Here is an 18,772-nt window from a genome sequence, read left to right as displayed (position 1 = left end):
CGCGGCAAATTGGTGAGGGGGGGGGGCGGCGGGTTGGAGCGCAGTACAAGGCAGTTGCTTGAAAATCTGTATTGAGGGATGGGAGAGAAACTGCATCGCCTTGCATAGATTAATAATGGATGGAGAGGGACGGAAAGCTGGATTGCTGCATCCTTATTAGCCCTATCAGTTATTAAAGGGGGGGTGTCGCCGCTTGAAGTTCCGGAATAATAATAATAATAATAATAATAATAATAATAATAATAATAATAATAATAATAATAATAATAATAATAATAATAATAATAATAATGATAGTGATAGTGATAGTGATAGTGATAGTGATAGTGATAGTAGTAGTATTCAAGGAATAATATTCATTCAGCATTTGGGGAGCTGTGTATCATGAATGGCACATAATAATAAGCGTTAGCGATCGTGCCATGCCCACTAAGGCTCATTGGCACGGGCCCCTCCGTGCCCCCATGACGCTCCCCAAACTGACAAGAGAGAACGGAAGGACCGAACTTCCAGGGCTTTTTCCTCCCCCCAGCCGGGCTGGTCGATTCGCGGAGCGCCCGGCGGTTTCGGCCTCCCGCCCGGCCGGCCGCGCTCTCCCGCATCCGCTGGCAAAAAATAAAAACTTCGTTTTGATCGTTCCCGGGTCTGGCATGCCCTGGTTTGCTGCCTTCCCTGCTACAGGCGAGAGCACGTAACTGGGCTCCCTTTCATGGAGCACGCGCCGTCTCTTCTTCAACCGGGAAGCGCTCCGACCCAAAACCTTGCCTTGCTTGGCGGCGGGGCGGGCAGGCGGGGCTGGGGGGGGGCGCGATAGGATGGAGCGGCTGGGGGGGGTGGCACAGGCCTTCGTTGGGGGTCTCTCTTCCCGGCTGGCAGAGGGGATGCAAGGAGGGGCGGGGAAGCAGAGCAAGGGAACGGCTTAAACCATCCATATCTCCTGGGCTGGCTTGGCTGGCTGCCTATGCCATCAAAGAAGCTCTGCATCCAATGTTTTCGCTCCCCCCTTCCACTTCTTTTTTTGCCAGTTCGTTTTAAAAATAGAGTTTTGTTCATTTCTCATAAAGCCTCTTCCCTCTTTTAGGTCCCCCCCCCCCCCAAAATTGCCTTGCAACTCTATTTCCCTCTACATGCTGCAGAAGGAAAGGCAGGAGGGGGGGAAACAGATGAGGCTGCTTCACCAAATCATGCTGCAAGTCGGGGTTGTGCATGAAGGCATCACAAGCAATACACGATAAAGCTGGGGGAGAAGTTTTAATCCTGGAGTTTTCCAGCATCTCCAGCTTGCTTAGGGAAGCCCCCTGGCTCTGTGCCCAAGGCCAGTCTGGAATGTAGGGAGATCTACCTCTGCAGGTAGAACATCTCACCTGTATCTCAGAAGTCCCGTTTCAGAAAAAGACGAGTGGCCACAATGGTGAGACACTTTCTGGGAGCATTTGATTCTCCCCATGTACACGTCGAAACAAGAGACATAAAATCTCTTCAGTGTGAAACACTTTCAGCTCTTGTTGGACTCTAGGAATCAAGGGGCCTGATCCTATGACTCCTCACGTCATTTTCTAGGAAGTAATGCTATTGTGTTCAATGAGGCTTGCTCCTCGTTACTTGCGCATAGGGCTCTCTCACTTGTACGTTCTGAAACTGGATGACACCACCTGCAGGAATGGAAATCTGTCCGTTTCTCCTGGAGGAATCCCCATCAAAAGCAGCAGGACTGAATTCCATAAAGTCCTGTCTCGGTCTAGGGATATTTTCTGTGATATTAAGTCACCCATGAAATTTGCTTCTGTGCAAGACAGTAATGATTTCGACACATTTCCCTGGGAGTTAGAACCACTGAACTGCAGGAGAACTTATTTCAGAGGGATGAAGCCCAATGGGGCTCAGCCTGTCTACAATTTTGAGCATGCCCAGGTGACTCTAATAGAACTGACTTCTACGAAAAGGTATTTTTAGGAACCTGCTATGACCTGCTACACACACACATGTGTAGAACAATCTCAAGGCTGTGACCCTCTGCATACTTGTTGTTTGTGCCATCAGAGAGACTTGCTCCAAAGTAAGCATAGGTAAGGTTTGGCTAAACACCTGTAAAACTACCTTTTTAGCAGCTGATTAGGAATTCCCACTGATTCTCTATGAGGCTTATTTTCAGCTCGCTGTGCGCTGAATTTCAGTTTCGCAGGGCAAAACAAAAGCAAATTGTATGTGTCTGTGTGTCTGATATGCATGCGTGCACACGTGAGCATTCAGAAGAATGTGGCTTTACTGCTGGACATTGATGGATGCTAATTGCCTCTGGCACCACATATTTCTAGACCATTTTTAAAATTACAATGCGTTTTCAAATGGTTTCTTCTCTGATACAGGGGGACTTTTCATGAGAAACACAGTCCAAGAGCACAGCGCGTTCCGTTTCGCTGTACAGTTGTACAACACAAACCAAAATTTCACAGAAAAACCTTTCCACTTGAACTACCACGTCGACCACCTGGATTCGTCCAACAGTTTTTCAGTGACGAATGCATGTGAGTAGCTAGCTTGACTTCTTCATCTTATGATAGCAGCTGCCTTTCTGTGTATCCTTTTTCTCTCTCTTGCTTCCTCTCCCCCCCCATTCCACCCCCCCAGGGGGAAAAATCCATCTTTCCATCCTAATAAACCACCCAGAGCAGCAGTTGATGTTTGGCAAGCTATATTGCAATGGCCTGGTCAGGGAAGAATGTAATTTGTCTCGCAATGCTTCTTGCATGCAGATTAGAGTCACGAGAGAGGTCCAGCTCTTAATCTTATTATGTAAATATGGACTGGTTTGATGTGATTCCTCTACATCCCAAATCTAACAGAAGTGATTCACACACACACAGAGAGAGAGAGAGAGAGAGAGAGAGAGAGAGAGAGAGAGAGAGAGAAACACACATCATTTTTTTGTTGTTTTGATCATAGTTATTGCAGGATATTTGGCAACAGTCTGGGTATAACTTGTGTGTTCTTGTGTGTGAGAGAGATGGAAGTAGGTATCATTTCACAAATAATGTCTCGCAGGAATGAAATGTGGAGGATGATGTTTAAAGTGACCTTGAAGTGCCAGGGGAAATAGCATTCCTGGGCTTCTTTCTCCCTTAAAATAGCCTTTCCTCTTGCAGAAAATGTCTTGATAAAAACTGATGAGACGGTGCAAACTGATGGATGCCTGAGGAACCGGAGGGCAGGAGGCAGAATGGTGTAGACATCTTGGCAGCTTGGAAAGAACGGAAATTAGAGCCACAAATTCATGGCTGTTTTTCCTTGCTCTTGATGCTTCGTGAAAGTGAGAAAGGAGAGGGGGGGGGGCAAGAGAGCCAATTTACAAAAAAATAACAACCCTCACACACAGAAGACATATAGTGTGGTTAATGGAAGCAGATCCAGCAGGATTCTATCTGTGGCAGCAAGACCTGTGGTATGTGCTTCAGTTTTTGTTGAGAAAGGGGACGAAAAATGCAGTACAAGAGCATCTCTTGAGGTTTACCAGCCTGGACTTCAAATCCAGGAAAGCATCTTTAAGAGGAAGAAGGGAGTGCTCATTAATTCTGCTGGAATTCTACATGGGAGGTTTTGCTGGTTTGTGGAGGCAGGCTTCCGTTATTTGCCTATAAGGTCAGCAGCCACTGCTTCAAGGAGAGCATATAGATGATGGACCAGAACCTCAGTTTATGTTCTTTCATATATTTTTTTTCAATTGGCCAGTGCCCTATTGCTAGCCTCATTAGAGTATACCACCAGTCTTTACCTAAGTGTTAATTCCATTTCTGCAGTTAAATCAATGAATCTATTCTAGTTTGGATCAGTCATGGGATACTGGCCATTGCTTTTAAATACTGTCTGTCTTTCCACCAGGAATCCTTTGAGGTAGGCTGTGAGTGACAATGGGTGACTGGTCCAGGGCTACCCAATACATTTTATGGTAAATGGTGACTGGAACCTCTGCCTTTCCTGTTCTTGGCTATTCCTATAAGGTCTACGCACCATGGTCAGTGTTGTGCCTTACTCTGTCTTTTTTATTGCTCCCTTTTTAATGTGAAGCCAAAAGACTGGAATTGCTGATCCTTGCTTTAAGGACTTTTAAAAAAAGCTGACTGCCAATCAAACAGTTCATTAAAGTTGCTACAGTAGTATTTGTGTGAAGCAAAGGTAGGCAAGTTGTGCCCTTCAAAATGTTGTTGAACTGCAGCTCCCAGCACTCCTCTTCATGGAGTATGCTGGCTAAGGCTCATGGGGGTTGCAACCCAGCAGCCTCTGGATAGTTAGCTGGCTGGGTAGCCTAGTGAGTTAGGGGTCTTCCTGCAGAGCCGGTGGGTGGAAGTTTGATTCCTCACTGGACTTCCCGGGAGAAGAGCGAGCCTGTGGGCAAGTTGCATAGCCCCAAGGTGCCCCCAGAAGAAGGGAATGGTAGACCACTTCTTATGCTCTGCCAGAAAAAAATGGGAAGGGTTGCCCGTAAGCTGGAATTGATTTCATGGTTTGTAATTATTAATAACCTCTGGAGAACTTCCCGTTGCTCACCCCAGTCTAAACCGGTGTTTATAGCTTTTAACTACTGTTTGTGAGTAGGAGAATAACAATACCTTGTAGGAAAATATTCTAGGAATATCTGCATCCTTGAACAGTTGAGAGTGCATCAGATTTTAAGGAAACCTTTCAGCATCGCACAGATCTTTATTCAATATGCCTAGCTTTGTGGATACGTCTGATTGATTTCTGTTTCGGTTTGTACAGGGTATAGGATTCAAGTTCTCCAAAGGTTCAAATGGAGGATAAGAACTTAATGACCCTCCAGCAGTTGTTGGGCTCCACCTGCCATCACCCCTCACTGTTAGCTGTGACTCCAACAGCAGCTAGAAGGCCCCACTTAAACCTGCCCTGGTTGAAATGAAATTTCTACACACTTGTTTGTAAGAGAGGTCACCCATTTCCAAAAGTCCTGTAGCTCTGGTTTTAGCAGAGCTGGTTTTGCCTGGGTGCATTATCTGAGGCTCCTGCCATTACACTCCTATTGTCCAAAAAATTAATAAAGACCTGTTTGTATCTGCAGTGGTAAACATTTCTACAGTTTGGTGCATAAGAAAATGCCAAACTGGGTTTTTTGACCAATGGGAAGTCCAGGTTGTAAATAAGACTACTTTAAGCATCTCCGCACAATTATGACAATACTCTGCATTTTGTTTTAATAATCTTCTCTTGCATGTACAACTACTAACAAATATCTGAGTAGCAATCCTTAATGAATGTAATCCCTTCAGGAGGCCTTATCTCAAAAATAGTTTCCTTTAAATGTCCATTAATACTGGTTTAGACTGAATTGTCACACTTCTGTTATATTTATGGCACTTTTGGGGTCCTACTGAGGTTCTTAATGCTCTTAATGCTGTCCCAAGATATCTGGATATCTAAGATGGACATATGACACTGTTCCTGCTTCCTGTAGTGAACAGAAAGAAACAACACAAGTGGTCATGATGGGGAGAGGGGGAATTGCAATGTACTGCTCCTCAGTGCAACCCAGATCCAAAGTGGCTGCCTTATGATGATGAACATAAGAACAGCCATGTCAGGCATGAGGTCCCTCAAGTCCATCCTGACCTGGTGCCTTCTCTACGTTATGAACCTCAACTCCCATAAGCCCTGGACAGCATGGCTTATTGTCAGCATCCCAGGACATCTGTGCACACTTACATAGATGTAAGCTTTACTGAATATAATTCTGTTTGTGAGTAAATGTAGAGTTGTACTGATGGTGTACATTGTTCTACATTAGAGGTTAGATTTCCAGCATTTCTTCCCACTCCTTTATAGTCAAGGTTCTGAAGATGCTGGTCATGTTTTTGGCATTTAGCCTTTAGAAATCCACTAGATCTGATGTACATTGTTGAACCATCCACTTACAAGTTGCTTTGCTGTAATACTGACCTGTATATATTCCTGGCCTACATCTCTCATCATCTCTGACCATGAGTATGATGGAAGTTGGGAGTCCAATATGTAGTCATAAATTGCCCACTTCTGCTTTTCTGTATAAGAACATAAGAATTCTGCTGAGGTTCAATGAAGCTTTCAACCTAGTTCAGCAGAGGATTGTGACTCTGATTTTGTGGGAGATGTGAATATGCTCCAGTTTTTAGAGTGAACCACACATGAGCTATCCATGGTGCTGAACTCAATGCCCACCAGGCTCAGAACTTTGGACAGCTCCTTTAAATTTATTTATTTATTTATCTATTTTATTTATATCCCACCTATCTGATCGGATCAGAACCACTCTAGTTCAGACTCAAGAACTGAACAAATTCAGAGACATCACACTCCACTACATCATGTTTTTGATGGCTATCTCCCACATGATCAGCCCAAATTGCTTACCACCTGCAGTGAAAAGCAAGATAATACTCTCTCTCATTCCATGCATAATAGTCACCTAGAGTGGCCACTGAAGCTTGCTTCAAAGCTGATGGTGGGAGAGTATCCTCCAACATACCCAAAGATTATGAAATAGTGTAATAGACTTAGACCATACCCATAACTCATAGCTCTCTCTTTCAACCTCATGTTGCTGTCTTCTAACATCTCACTGACTCTCTCTATGTAATGATATGACTAGTCTGAGCCAGCTGGATACAGGCCATAAACAAAACTACGGTCTCTGTCCATTTCATGAATCTGATATTTGGAGGCATGCTTCCAACAAACATGGAGGTTCTATATATATGGGTAGGTGACTGTGGCCCTCCAGATAATGTTGGAGTGCAATATTCAGAATCCTATACCTTCAGCTATGCTGGCTATGCTGGGAGTTGTAATCCAACAAACTTTGATGGTCCAGATTTGGACTACTGCATTTTATACAGCGAATAACTACCATGGTTTGCTTAAATAACCAGAGCCAAATGATGACTGTTATTTTTTTAAAAAAATCTGGTAAATTTTGATTTTGATTAATTCATTTCTTGGACAGATAGTGCTGAGCATTACATGAGAAAATGAAGGAACTTCTTTCTGTCCAAGCTCTCTGTCCCCTATTTGGTAGAGTGGCAACATCTGTGACTGGATAAATGGAGGACAGGAGGCAGAAAGGTGACCTTGTCTGGAATTAAACACTTCCATGATGATATATTGTAGCAGGGGGAATATTATTTGCGGTCTTGCCCACTGAACATTTAAGGCTTTGTAGCACCAAATAAATATCCAGAAGGCTGTTACTCTTCCCAGATCCAAAGGTAATTGTCTCTGAAAAGTGAGAATGCCTGTGCAAAGCAGAGTGCCAAGAATGACGTCTTCGTTCTCCACAAGCATATAAATATTATCAGGGCTAATCATGGCCTATCTGCTAGTAATGAACTGTGTTGTTTTAATTGTGTGTTTGATCTGCATTGGTTGATTATGTTCTTTTGTGACACGTGTGGTTTCTTTTAAACAAACGTGGCTTGAAGGCTATTCTCTGACCCTTCAAATTTTTGCAACCATTTCAGCATAAGTTACTGGGCGTTTGAAAATAGGATTTGAGGTTTATCTTAATGCACAGCTGGACTGCTGTGACCCTTTGGGTATTCTGGTCTACAACTCCCATCATCCTTAGCTAGCATACCAGCTTGGGCAATTTTGATTTCATTAGCCAACCTATTGGCCCCATGGCCATTTGGCTTTCATATGCAGACCTCAGTGTCATGGCTGAGATGAAAGTGTAATGGCCAAAATGGAAGCTCAGAAGCACCGAATAAGCTACTGGCAGAGTGACATCTGCAATCGTGTGAGGTTGTGGTCATTGTTGTGTGACATCTGGAGCTTGTCCTAATTTAGCCTCATGGAGGAACTCTGGGAATTATACTTTTAGGAAAGGAGTGGCTTGGTATCGTAGAACGTGAACTAGCCTTATCAGAATTAAGGGGGCAAAAGATAAAGAGGAAACCCAATGTCACACTGGTGATGAGACTGCCTTGAATAGTGTTTTATCTCTAAAACACTGAATTCCATGATGCTGTGTTTTTTAAAAAAAAAACATGAAGGAAAAGCATGTTCACACATTTCTTTTTGGTCTTGTTGGAAAACACCCTTTTGCATTCCATTTGAGAGCGACTTTTAAGGGTGATATCATTCTTGTTCTTCTGAAGGTCATTCAGAGAGAGACTTCTGCTTATTTTTAAATGTCTGATGGGAGAGTGAAGTCATCCTATATTTGGGGGAGAGTGTCGGATCACACTGGATCAGAACAGCTCCCATACAAATATTTCAAAACATTGTGAGGATTAACCCTTTATAAGAGATGCCTTGCCTAGCACTGTGAAAAGAATATGTCGGAAGGGTTGTGTTTAGAGCATGATGGCTGGGGGCCTGAGATGTTAACCAATAAATCTCCAGTTGGACTACAGGACCAATTCAGAAATATATTGAATCATTAAATAAAGAGGAATGTGTCATTATACCCTGGAATGATAGACCCAGAACATTGTTGGAGAGCATGTGGCCTTCCAGATGTGGTAGAAATACAGCTCCTTGACATTCTTGTCCACTGGCTATGCTGGCTAGAACCAATCAGAAATATAATCCAGGGCCACCATCTCTCATATCTACATTTGACAGAGACACTCTCATGAAGACTGCAGCATGACACCCTCTGGAGGGTCTCATGTTTCTCATCCCTGATCTAGAACTTAAAATGGTGGTGTATTTTCTGCATTTTTGAGGGTGAGGGGTAAACTTGTCTTTGTGATGTTGTTTCAAGTTCAGTGTAACCTGCTGTATATCAAAGATACCACACATTTGTCTGGAAAAATAGCAGAAGGGAACAGTGCTATATTAATGTTTAAGTCTTCAGGTGTGTCTTGTCTCAGAATATTCTCTTTCTAATATCATCATCATGCCATCTGTTTCAAGAATGGAAATAAACAGCCAGCTGCCATTTCTCCACTGAAATAAACAGGTAAATTGGGTGTTTGCAAGAGTATTTTTGTATCTGTAGGCCTTCCTTAGAAAGTAGAGAATGGCCAAGGAGGATGCCAACTGGCTTGTGCGTCTGAGCAGTGCATGAAACAAAACTGATGGAGGATAGTGAAATTGATTTCACAGGGACCACAGACCTGCTCTGGATTTGAGTCTGAACTTTACAAGACCTACCCAAGATGTTGAACCTTATCCCTCAAAGAGCAGAACCTTGGAGAGCTCCTTTAAAGTTCAGATTACAGCCAGGAGTGGATTTACTGCTGCTGTAACCCCTGACATCGAGTCCCCAGACTTCACTGGTCAGAATCAGCTAGTGAATAAGGAAGCACTGCAGAACTGAGCATGTGCACAAAATGAGACATCTTTGTCAGAGTATATTAGAACTGAGCAGCTGAAATGCATCACTCCCTCACTAGTGCGTGCGTGCCTAATTCCTTTCCCTCTCTCTTTCTCGCTTTCTGTCTCAATTTAAATTAAAATCCTAGGCGTCTGTTACAGTGTGTGTGTGTGTGTGTGTGTGTGTGTGTGTGTGTGTGTGTGTATTTAAAGTTCTGTTGCTCCCGTTCCCTCGAAATGGCACGGCTGGTGTCTCTTTTTTCCTTCTGTTCTGCACTTTGTAGTGCATTGGTACTACATTGCTCCAGCTACTGCAGTATCAGCTCATTAGTACACAGATCGCATATTCTTTCTCTCTCCCTCTCCCTCTCTCTTCTCTCTGCACTGTCATTGCAAAAAAAAAGGGGGCTGTTGTACACCTTTATGGCCAACAAATGTACTCTTGAATTACACACTGGCTGCAAGGAGCATTTAGAAAAACAAGGCTCAACTTTGACTTATGTCCTCTTCTCCTTCTGTGGAATTTTCCAAGGAAAAGCATTAGCTCTTACTACTTCCCAAGACAGAGTATTATAAGAAGAGCTGCCGGTTGTGGGGGAATCTATAAAACAGCAAAAACAAACAAGAAAAGCTTTGGTTAAAAGAGGCGGGTGATCTATAACAATGTATAGTGAACGATTCTAGCCAATTCTGTTGATGGTCACCCCTTTCTCGTGTCTCCTGTTGAACAGTTTTCTTAGATGTAATTGTCTCGGGGTACATAATCTCTACAACAAACGCTGACTTGTTCACTGTGTTTCCCACAACACTTCCTCCTTTGCCAGCCAAAGGGAAAAGAGCATAATTACCTAATTATGCTTGTTTGCTGTGTTCTGTTTGAGCTGTTTGTTTGGGTGCTTTTCCCCCAATAGGTTTTTGTTGCTTTGCTCGGTTATTCTTTCTCAATGAATTGGCTCGCAAGTGAGCATTCCGTTGGATTTTGCAGAGAAGTGAGGTGGGGTGTTTCTGATGTGGTGGCAACATTACAGGGAAGGAGGTATGTGGGGAGCATGTGAACCAAGACGAGGGGAAACAGACCCCCAGCTTTGATTAACTTGACTCCTTCCTGCCAGAATGTCCCTCTTCCATGCCCCACCACTTTCCTTGTTTGCTGCAGCTCAGCGTTTCTACCTGCCAGTGGGCAAACAGCTTGCCATCCCTGCATCTGTACTCCTTAGCCAGCTGGCAAAGGGGTGGAAGATCTCGGAGTGGTCAACGAGCCTGCTGCCAAAGATCTCTCTGTTTCAGGGCATTTCGGAAGCCAAAATGGAAGTCAGAGGGGGAAGCAGGGCAGATTGTCCAAAGTGACAGAAGGGCCTCGCTTGGTAAGACCTGGTGAAATGGAGCTAGATTTACCTCAGAAGCTAGAGAAGCCATGGTGTAGGACCTCAGAATATGAGGACCCTCTGAATAAAATGCATAGCAGTGTCATCCCTCTAAGTTCCATTTTTTGCCCAATATGCATGTCAGGAGGAATTTAATGGGGCTCCTCATAAGAGCCAGTGTGGTGAATTGGGCAGAGCATCAAAACAGGACTCAAGAAACCTGGGTTCAAATTCCTGCTAGGCCCTGGTTAGTTACTCGGGGGTGGTAATGGTGGACCACTCCTTCCATATCTTCCATACCTTAAAATTCCTGTGAGTGTCTCTAGACACCAGAAGGGATTTGACGGCACATAACAACACCGGGGCCTCTCCTTACCTGGCATAGATGAGAGCATCTATCCCCCACCCTGAACCTGGATTTTATTCCACTTTTCCTCATGATGTTGTGGTCATTCCCTCAGGGGCTGTATCTTTCATGTATTTTTGCCTTTCTCCTTTATGTGGCCCTTCCATAGGATAGGATGGCCAGAAATCCTTCAGACGTTTTACGTTTCAGTTCTTGACAGATTTCTTACCAAATCGTGGCTGAATCGCATAAGGTGCTGTGTGTTGGCTGCTAATCTGATGGTCTCCCTTTCGATCCTGGAGTGGAAATTACATCGCCTGTAAAGGCTGCTTCTGAGAGACCCCAAAACTTCTCTCCAAATTTGTTATCTGTAAATGGAGAAAAAAACTTTTGAAGGCAGCATTTTGTACCTTTTGAATAACGGGTTCCTGTTTGTCACTGAACGTGTGCGGCAAAGAGCTGGAAGACACTTAAAAAGAAATTAGAATATTTGCATCAAATTTATTTTTGTCGCTTTGGGGCCCAGATTTCAGCAGGGCAAGCCACGTAACCCGTGTCACTTCCCAGTGGGGTAAACCTGACCCCTGGACCCACTAAAGGTGGCCGCCCATGCGCCATCCTGTCCTTGATGCTGACAGGAACACCCTCAAAATCAGCAGATTTTAAATCTGGCTTGTGCATGGAGTTCCTGAGTGACCTTGGCTATCTCGTGGCTTCCCCCGGCTGTCTGTACAGGCAAGCAAGAATTCGTGTGTGGGTGTTTTGTGGATGAAAAGAACTATTTGCCTCCTATTTTTGACATTTATATATATAGCCCCTAGAACCTCATGTACTCTAGGGTTTGGCCTTTGAGCCCACTCAGCTTCTCTTGTTATGGACCATCTGCACTGTGAGAAGGAACATGAAAACTGGTGCAGTATTCATGTTATTTGAAAGTGCACCCCTAAAGAACCGGTCGAAACACTGACTTTAGCTCCTGTGATTGACTGTTTTGCACAGGAGAAAGGGGGAAAAACGGTAGAGGGGAGGGAGGCTGATATTGAGTTCTTACTTAATCAAGAAGCTTTTCAGCTTTGTGCGGTCTTCGAGACTTTTATTTGCCATTGACTTCAGGAAGAACATGACCCAAATCCACTGGGAATATTCACATGAGAGAGCTGCAGCAGGAAGCCAAATCTTTTGACAAATGCGATACAGCAGACAGCAGTTCAGATCCAAGGGAGCACGGCAGTTCCTGGCAAGCAAGAGAACAGCAGTGCACTTAGCATAAATGGCTTTTCCGAGAGGATTTAGAGCAGAGGAGAAGGAAATTGGAGTCTTGGATAAATAATGGAACCCTGTGTTAGTTCTGGACCACCATTGGCAACAATGAAGCTTGACACTGTCTGGCAAGTTTGCAAAGGCTCCGGGTAGAACCCAACTTTTCGTAGATGCTTTGCATGGATGGGACTTGTCAATGATTAATGGGAGTTCCATTAATTTAAAAGGTCTACTCTACTTAGAGCTAGTGATTGAATTTAGGCCCCTGTGGGATTGTATAATGACCACGATGAAGCAATGTTGCCAAGTTCCTTGAGATGACACTGCAGTTCTTTTCTTCAACCCCCCATTGCAGTTTTAAGGGTTGACCACAAAACAATATGTAAATCTTTATTCAAATTAACTTCAGCTGGTTAGAGCTATCTGTGTGATGGATTCTGCATCACTGTTTACTCGTGTGCTTCTTTCGAGCGGAAATAGGCCAAGCAGTGCCCTCCAGATGTTGGATTGCAATTTCAATCAGGCCTGGCCTGCATAGCCAAATAGGAGGAACGCTGGGAGTTGCAGTCCGACAGCATCTGGAGGACTCTGTTTTGCCCATCCTTCCTTTACAGTTTCATGAGCAAACGCAGCCATTCCAAGCTAGTTAGGTCTTTGCACCCAAGGACTTGCAGAAAAGAAACCTCTCAATACCACATTTGAAGAAAGATGCCAACAAACTGGAGCAACTCCAGAGGAGGGCCACAAGAAGGATCAGGGACTGGAAACCAAGCTCTGTGAACAAAGAATGAAAGAACTCAGCATGTTTCACCTTGAGAAAAGAAGACTGGGGGGGGGGGGGAGATCATTTTTCAATTACTTGAAAAGCTGTCCTAAAGAGGAGGAGCAGGATCTGTTTTCAATTTTCCCAGAGTGGAGAACATGTAATAATGGGCTGAAGCTACAAGGAGCCAGATTTAAGGTAATTATCAGGAAAAAAACATCTTAACTATTAGAGCAGTACATCAATGGAACCAATTAACTTGGGAGGTGGTGAGCATTCAAATGCTGGAAGTGTTCAAGAGAAAATTGGCCAATCACCTGTCAGATCTGCTTTGATTTGGATTCTTGGATTGAGCTGGAGGTTGGACCTGATGGCCTTAGATGCCTCTTCCAACTCAATCATTCTATGATTCTATGAACAATAGGTTGACAGCTGCTTTCCTCAGATCTGAGAACCATCCACCTGCTGGGTCTCCGTCTTGTCAGGATTCATTTATAGTTTATTGACTGCATCCAGCCCATTACTGAATCCAGGCAGTAGTTTGCTAGTGAGTATGTATCAGTATGCCTGAGAAGTTCAAAGGGGTGCTAGTCCCCTTCCATAATCTCACGTGCTGCAAAGCAAATCCAAAATATGACTTTTTTTCCTTGTAATAGGAATGGAACGTAAAGTCAACAGATAGCTGTTTGCACAAATAATTTTCCTAATCAGAGTGTTCCATGCGTAACATTTTTTATCACTTTCCCAGAACGAATATTGACTCTACATTTCTGCTATAGAAGTATAACTTCATTTATCTGAATAGTCCCAAATTAAGGGGGAGACTGAGAGTAACCAAAAAGTGTCAGAAAGTGGAAGAAAGTGTATTGCTTGAGGGTTTGGGACCAATGTAAGTTGTTCTTTGCTACTGTTCATGCTCAGTATATAATCTGATTTATTTTGAAAGTGTAAAATGCTATACATGTCTAATTAACTTTGCTTAATGTCAAAAGAACAGCAGCAATTACAGTATTAGTTGTGACTTCAGTACTGTATTGATGTTTTTGCTAAAATGCAGATTAGGTCACCCTTGGAGAAACTGTGTATAAAGGTAATTAGTGGGTTAAGGAAGTCTCCCGCATTGAGCCACCACAGGATATTTGCTTATCTCAGTGTGCGCTTAATTTAATGCTTACCAAAAGGACAGAAGAAACACCTCAAAATGTCATATTAGATGTTGGTGTACTTACAGACCTCTGGTTAGGGAGAGGAAAGTAGATTTTTTCCCCATCTTGATCTTCTAATTTGCTGATATAATTATCTCGTTGATTTACATATATTGACGGTTTTTATTTGATTGTATTTTATAATGTTTTATTCTTCTTTGTAAGCCGCCCCGAGTAGACTCTGTCTAGAGGGGCGGGGTATAAATAAATAAATAAATAAATAAATAAATAAATAAATAAATAAATAAATAAATAAATAAATAAATAAATAAATAATGAGCTCTTTGCCTACCTGTTGAAATGTAGCTCTCCCAAATAAAACCCGTGCTAAATGTACAAAGAGGCACTGTGCCCCACATAACCGGTGGGACATAGGGCCAAATAAATTGGAGATATTGGAAAGGCAAGAGTAAAGCTATCCTTAATCCATTATGTCAGAGGACAAAGAAGCAGTCTTGATCTGGAAATGGTTTCTCAAGGATGGTATGGAATGTGTGCAGCACGGCTCTATCTGGATGGAGGCCATTGCCAGCTTTCAGCCCTCGCCTCTGCCCCCAATTTTTGGGTCAATTGTATATTAACATTAGGGTTGCTCTTACAAGATCGGCTGAGATAGTCACCTTGGATGGCAAAGTGCTGGGACTGGTAAATGTTTCTTCTTCCCCATCTCAGGAATGCAGCACTCTAGACCCAGCTATGTCTTAGTGAAGAGCTCTGGGGGCTCCTCGGAGCAAAAATATGACATTTTCAAGATGCGCTGAAAAAAATCAATGAGTTTCCAAGGGACCTGTTCTAGAATGTCTCAGAGGCATTTGAGAAAGAAACGCTATGTAGAGGCCACTTAGCCCGGTGAGGGAAATGCAGATGTCAACTCCACCACCCCTTCCTCCCCCTTGTGGTATATGTAGGAGATACTGTAGCAGAGTTTTAATTTTCTGGCAAAATTCCTTTTTGCTACACATCAGAAGTACAGAGACTCACAGAGAAGAATAGCTAGAAGTGCCAGAGCATCCACCCCTTTCTTATTAACTAGCACTTAATGTCTCAATAACTCACTCTCAGACATTTGTAGGAGAAAGAATTTAAAAAGTTTCTTTATATACAGTTGCTTAGAATTACAGACTTGTCTATACTGCTTTCTTTACTGCACACATTCTTAGTAACCAACTGAACAGATCAACAGCAAACAAGCAACCTGCCACCAACTCAGGAAAGAAAGGAAAAGAACACTCAACAGAAAGGTGGGACTCTCTTTGAATTCAAAGGCTGGAAGGAACTTGCCCATTTGAAAGAGAGATGGAGACCAATGCTTTGCTTTCCACCTCAAATGCTGGGGAAGCTTGAGCTACCTGTAACCCTAAGCAAACTTACTTGGCGCCAACAGTTCTGTAGTCTACAAAAAATGCCTGGTCTGTTCTCCAACTGCTCACTGTTGATGGGCCTCTTCTATCCCTTCTTATAACTCTTTACTTTTACAACAGCCTTCAAATGAAAGATGCTATGAGATAGATGAGTGTCCACTATAAAGTAGAACACATAGGCATATCACGGCTGAGCCAAGAATTTGGAAGTTGAGTCATGGCAACTAGACCTCTTCCTTATTGGGTTGAAATGTTTCGCTGCTCACCCAAGGAGCTTCTTCAGTCTTCAGTCTGAAGAAGCTCCTTGGATGAGTAGCAAGACATTTCAACCTAATAACCTAATAAGAAAGAAGTCCAATTGCCATGACTCAACATCCAGATAAACTCACCTGGATGACTGAGAAGCTTCACAGATACTGAGCCAAGAATGTCCACACAGTTTTAAGTCAGGGTGAAAAACTGTGGCCCTCTGTACATGTTTGGACTATAATTCCCATCAGAGCTAGCCAGCATAACCAATGGTGGAGGGTGCTCAGAATTGCCATCCAGCAATTAAAGGAGGTTCACAGCTGCTCACCACTGCGACACAACCCCCAATGACATCATGAGTGCAATATTTGTGTCTGTCTGTGTTCTAAAGTGTAAGCAAGTTTGTGGGCACTTCCAGTCTTCCTTTGTAGGTCTGTTCTCTCTGCCAGTGCAAACATTTGCTATTCATGTTACATATTGGGGGACAAGCAAAGCACAGGGCTGCAGGTGTTTTGGATTGGCAGCTTCTCATATTCTGCATTATTGGCTATGTTGAACAAGGCTAACGTAGATGTTGGAAGCCTCCAAAAGCTAGAGGGTCATGCTTTGGCCGCTTCATTAGCAGGCCAACTTTTTACGTTGCAGAAGATACTGAGCACCAGTCTCTAGAACATCCCCTTTCAGAAGTTGAACTGCGAAGGCACCAAGGATTAACAGATTAATGTCTCTTAACCTCGATGCATAATGATAGTCCAAGAAGGAAAGGAAATGGTTAAAATGAACAAATTGTTAGAACTGGATTCAGAGAATCAAGCAAAAAGCAAATTATGTTTCTGTAGGCCTAATATGTTGTTACTGTCAGAAGAGGAGGCTTGCTTAATTTTTCTTCTACTGGAGCATGACTTCAGAGCAGCCCGATGAGCAATGAGAAAATCATAGTGCACCACAGCTTCCTGCTCTAATGTGATTGTAGTTGTGGGGTTGCTGGCATTACGAACTGAAAAGGATAGGTTAAGCATACCCTGAGCATGGGGGTAGGTTGGTCACTCCACTTTTGCAGAGGCCATCAATCTGCTCTGGGTTTTAGTCCGAACTTTAAAGGGGCTGTCCAATGTACTGAACCAATTTTAGGGGTGGGTTTCAGAATCTAGGATAGCTCATGGAAAGTTGCAACTAAAACCTGGGCAGATTCACTGTCCCTCCCCACAAAATTGGACTCACCTGCCTTCACTACCACATCCTACCTCTAAAGCAAATCGATCCCTCCCCAAATATTTTAAAAAAGGAAGAGGGCTGTGGGGACACCTGCTCCCAAGTTGACCTTCATCCTCCAATGAAGGCTGGGTCAGAATTATTGTGATTTTTGCTTAGTTCCCACAATGGCCGCAACACACTTGGGTACCTGATAGAGGTAGCTTAAGATGCTTTGCTGCCTGAGGCCATGAACCAAAGGAAGGCCAATGGCAGTGGGGAAGGGCCCACCACTTGAAGGCAATGGGCCCACTTAGGTTGCCTAGGACATGCTGCCTTTGTCCTCCCACAAAGGGAGAATGGCCAGGCCAGTTGGAAGATATGGCCCAGGAGGCTCCCACTGAGGCCCCCAGCTAGCATTTGCCACTTAAAGCCATTGCTTCCTTTTACCTTGTGAGCCCACCCTGGTGCTTAGTGTAAAAGAGGAGATCTTAAAGAGGAGATCCAGTGGTCTTTCCGTCTTTAAAATTCAACGAGGGCCAGCTGCAGTAGACATCTGCTGCTCCGGGTGGCAGCATCAGAGAAAGGAAAAATTGACTTCCCCACTCCCATATGGGTCAAGGCCCCCAGGAATGGTGTCAGAGGCTACCTGTTGCCTCCTTTTGCTGTGGTGCAAACATGTGGGGAGATCAACCCTGACATGGGTTTGTCCTTACATAGGGAATGAGAAAATTGCCTCCCCATCTCCTCACCACAAGATGGAGAAGTTTCTTTTGTCGACCTGAAAGAGATTTTGCACTCTTTCAACATTGGGGGTAAGACACACATTATTGAAATGCAGTAAAGGTTTTGCTGTCTTGCATGCACTAGTGAGCATCATAACAATGGATGAGATTTTTGTGCCTTTGTGGTCAATGGTCTGGTCCTTTTGTGGTTGCTGTGTATGGGCACATGCATTGAACTTCACAAAGCCACCATGTCCACCCAGGTATTGCTCCTCTGGGGGGCCACCCTGAAGAAGTCCAGGAGATCATTCCCAAGAAGTAGGGCCTTCTTCACAGTGGCACCAACACTTTGGAACCAAGTCCCCATGGAGCTGAACCTGCTTCTATGTCTCATTGCCTTTTATCAGCAAATTACACCTCTTGCAATTGTTTGTATTATTGGTGGTTGTATGTTTTTTGGGCTGTTTGGCATTGTTCTTAAAAACACAGCCAAAACAGCCCGGAAAACCTATAACAACCATCAGATCCCAGCTGTGAAAGCCTTTGAGAATACATTTTGTATCATTGTTTGTCTGTTTTTATTTTAATCTTATGGTTTGTTGTGTCTGTTACCACATTGCAAACCACCCAGAATAATGTGTTGCACTAATGGGGCGGTATGTAATTTAAAAAATAGAGAAAAAAGGCTTTTTGCGCTAAATGCAGAAGAGAGATGGGACAAGGAAGTTGTTGTGGTCTCATTCTTGCACCAGAGGCAAAAAAATCCTGTGAGGAGTGGAGAATTCTGACAGGCTGTCACAACCACAACTGAAACAGCAATTAATGTCCCTTGGCCATGACCTAGTCAGAATAACGAGGATGCTGTCAGTCAATAGTTTCTGTCTATCAGCAATGTTTTGCTAGCCATGGTCTTCCTCAGTGGGTGGTGGAAGCAGAATTAAATCCTCTCTTGATGTTATGCTTGAAGAATCCTTGGTAAATCCATTTCTGTCCAATGCCAGC

The 18,772-nt window shown here is 43.6% G+C and overlaps 1 protein-coding gene across 6 annotated transcripts in view; it reads left to right on the top strand.

Annotated features, from left to right (window-relative positions):
- The window catches only part of GRIA3 (glutamate ionotropic receptor AMPA type subunit 3), a 197,324-nt gene that overhangs the window by 529 nt on the left and 178,023 nt on the right, over positions 1-18,772 (top strand). For all 6 annotated transcript variants that reach the window (XR_013538679.1, XR_013538680.1, XM_072981225.2 and 3 more), the window contains exon 2: positions 2,367-2,525. Coding sequence is in view for 4 of the 6 variants with exons in the window: in XM_072981225.2 (XP_072837326.1) it covers positions 2,367-2,525 (159 nt within the window). In the remaining 2 variants the exon portion in view is untranslated. The remainder of the gene's footprint in view (positions 1-2,366; positions 2,526-18,772) is intronic.

Source organism: Pogona vitticeps, chromosome 11 (assembly GCF_051106095.1).
Source record: "Pogona vitticeps strain Pit_001003342236 chromosome 11, PviZW2.1, whole genome shotgun sequence".
Taxonomy (NCBI): domain Eukaryota; kingdom Metazoa; phylum Chordata; class Lepidosauria; order Squamata; family Agamidae; genus Pogona; species Pogona vitticeps.
This window is presented reverse-complemented; position numbering and strand designations above follow the sequence as displayed.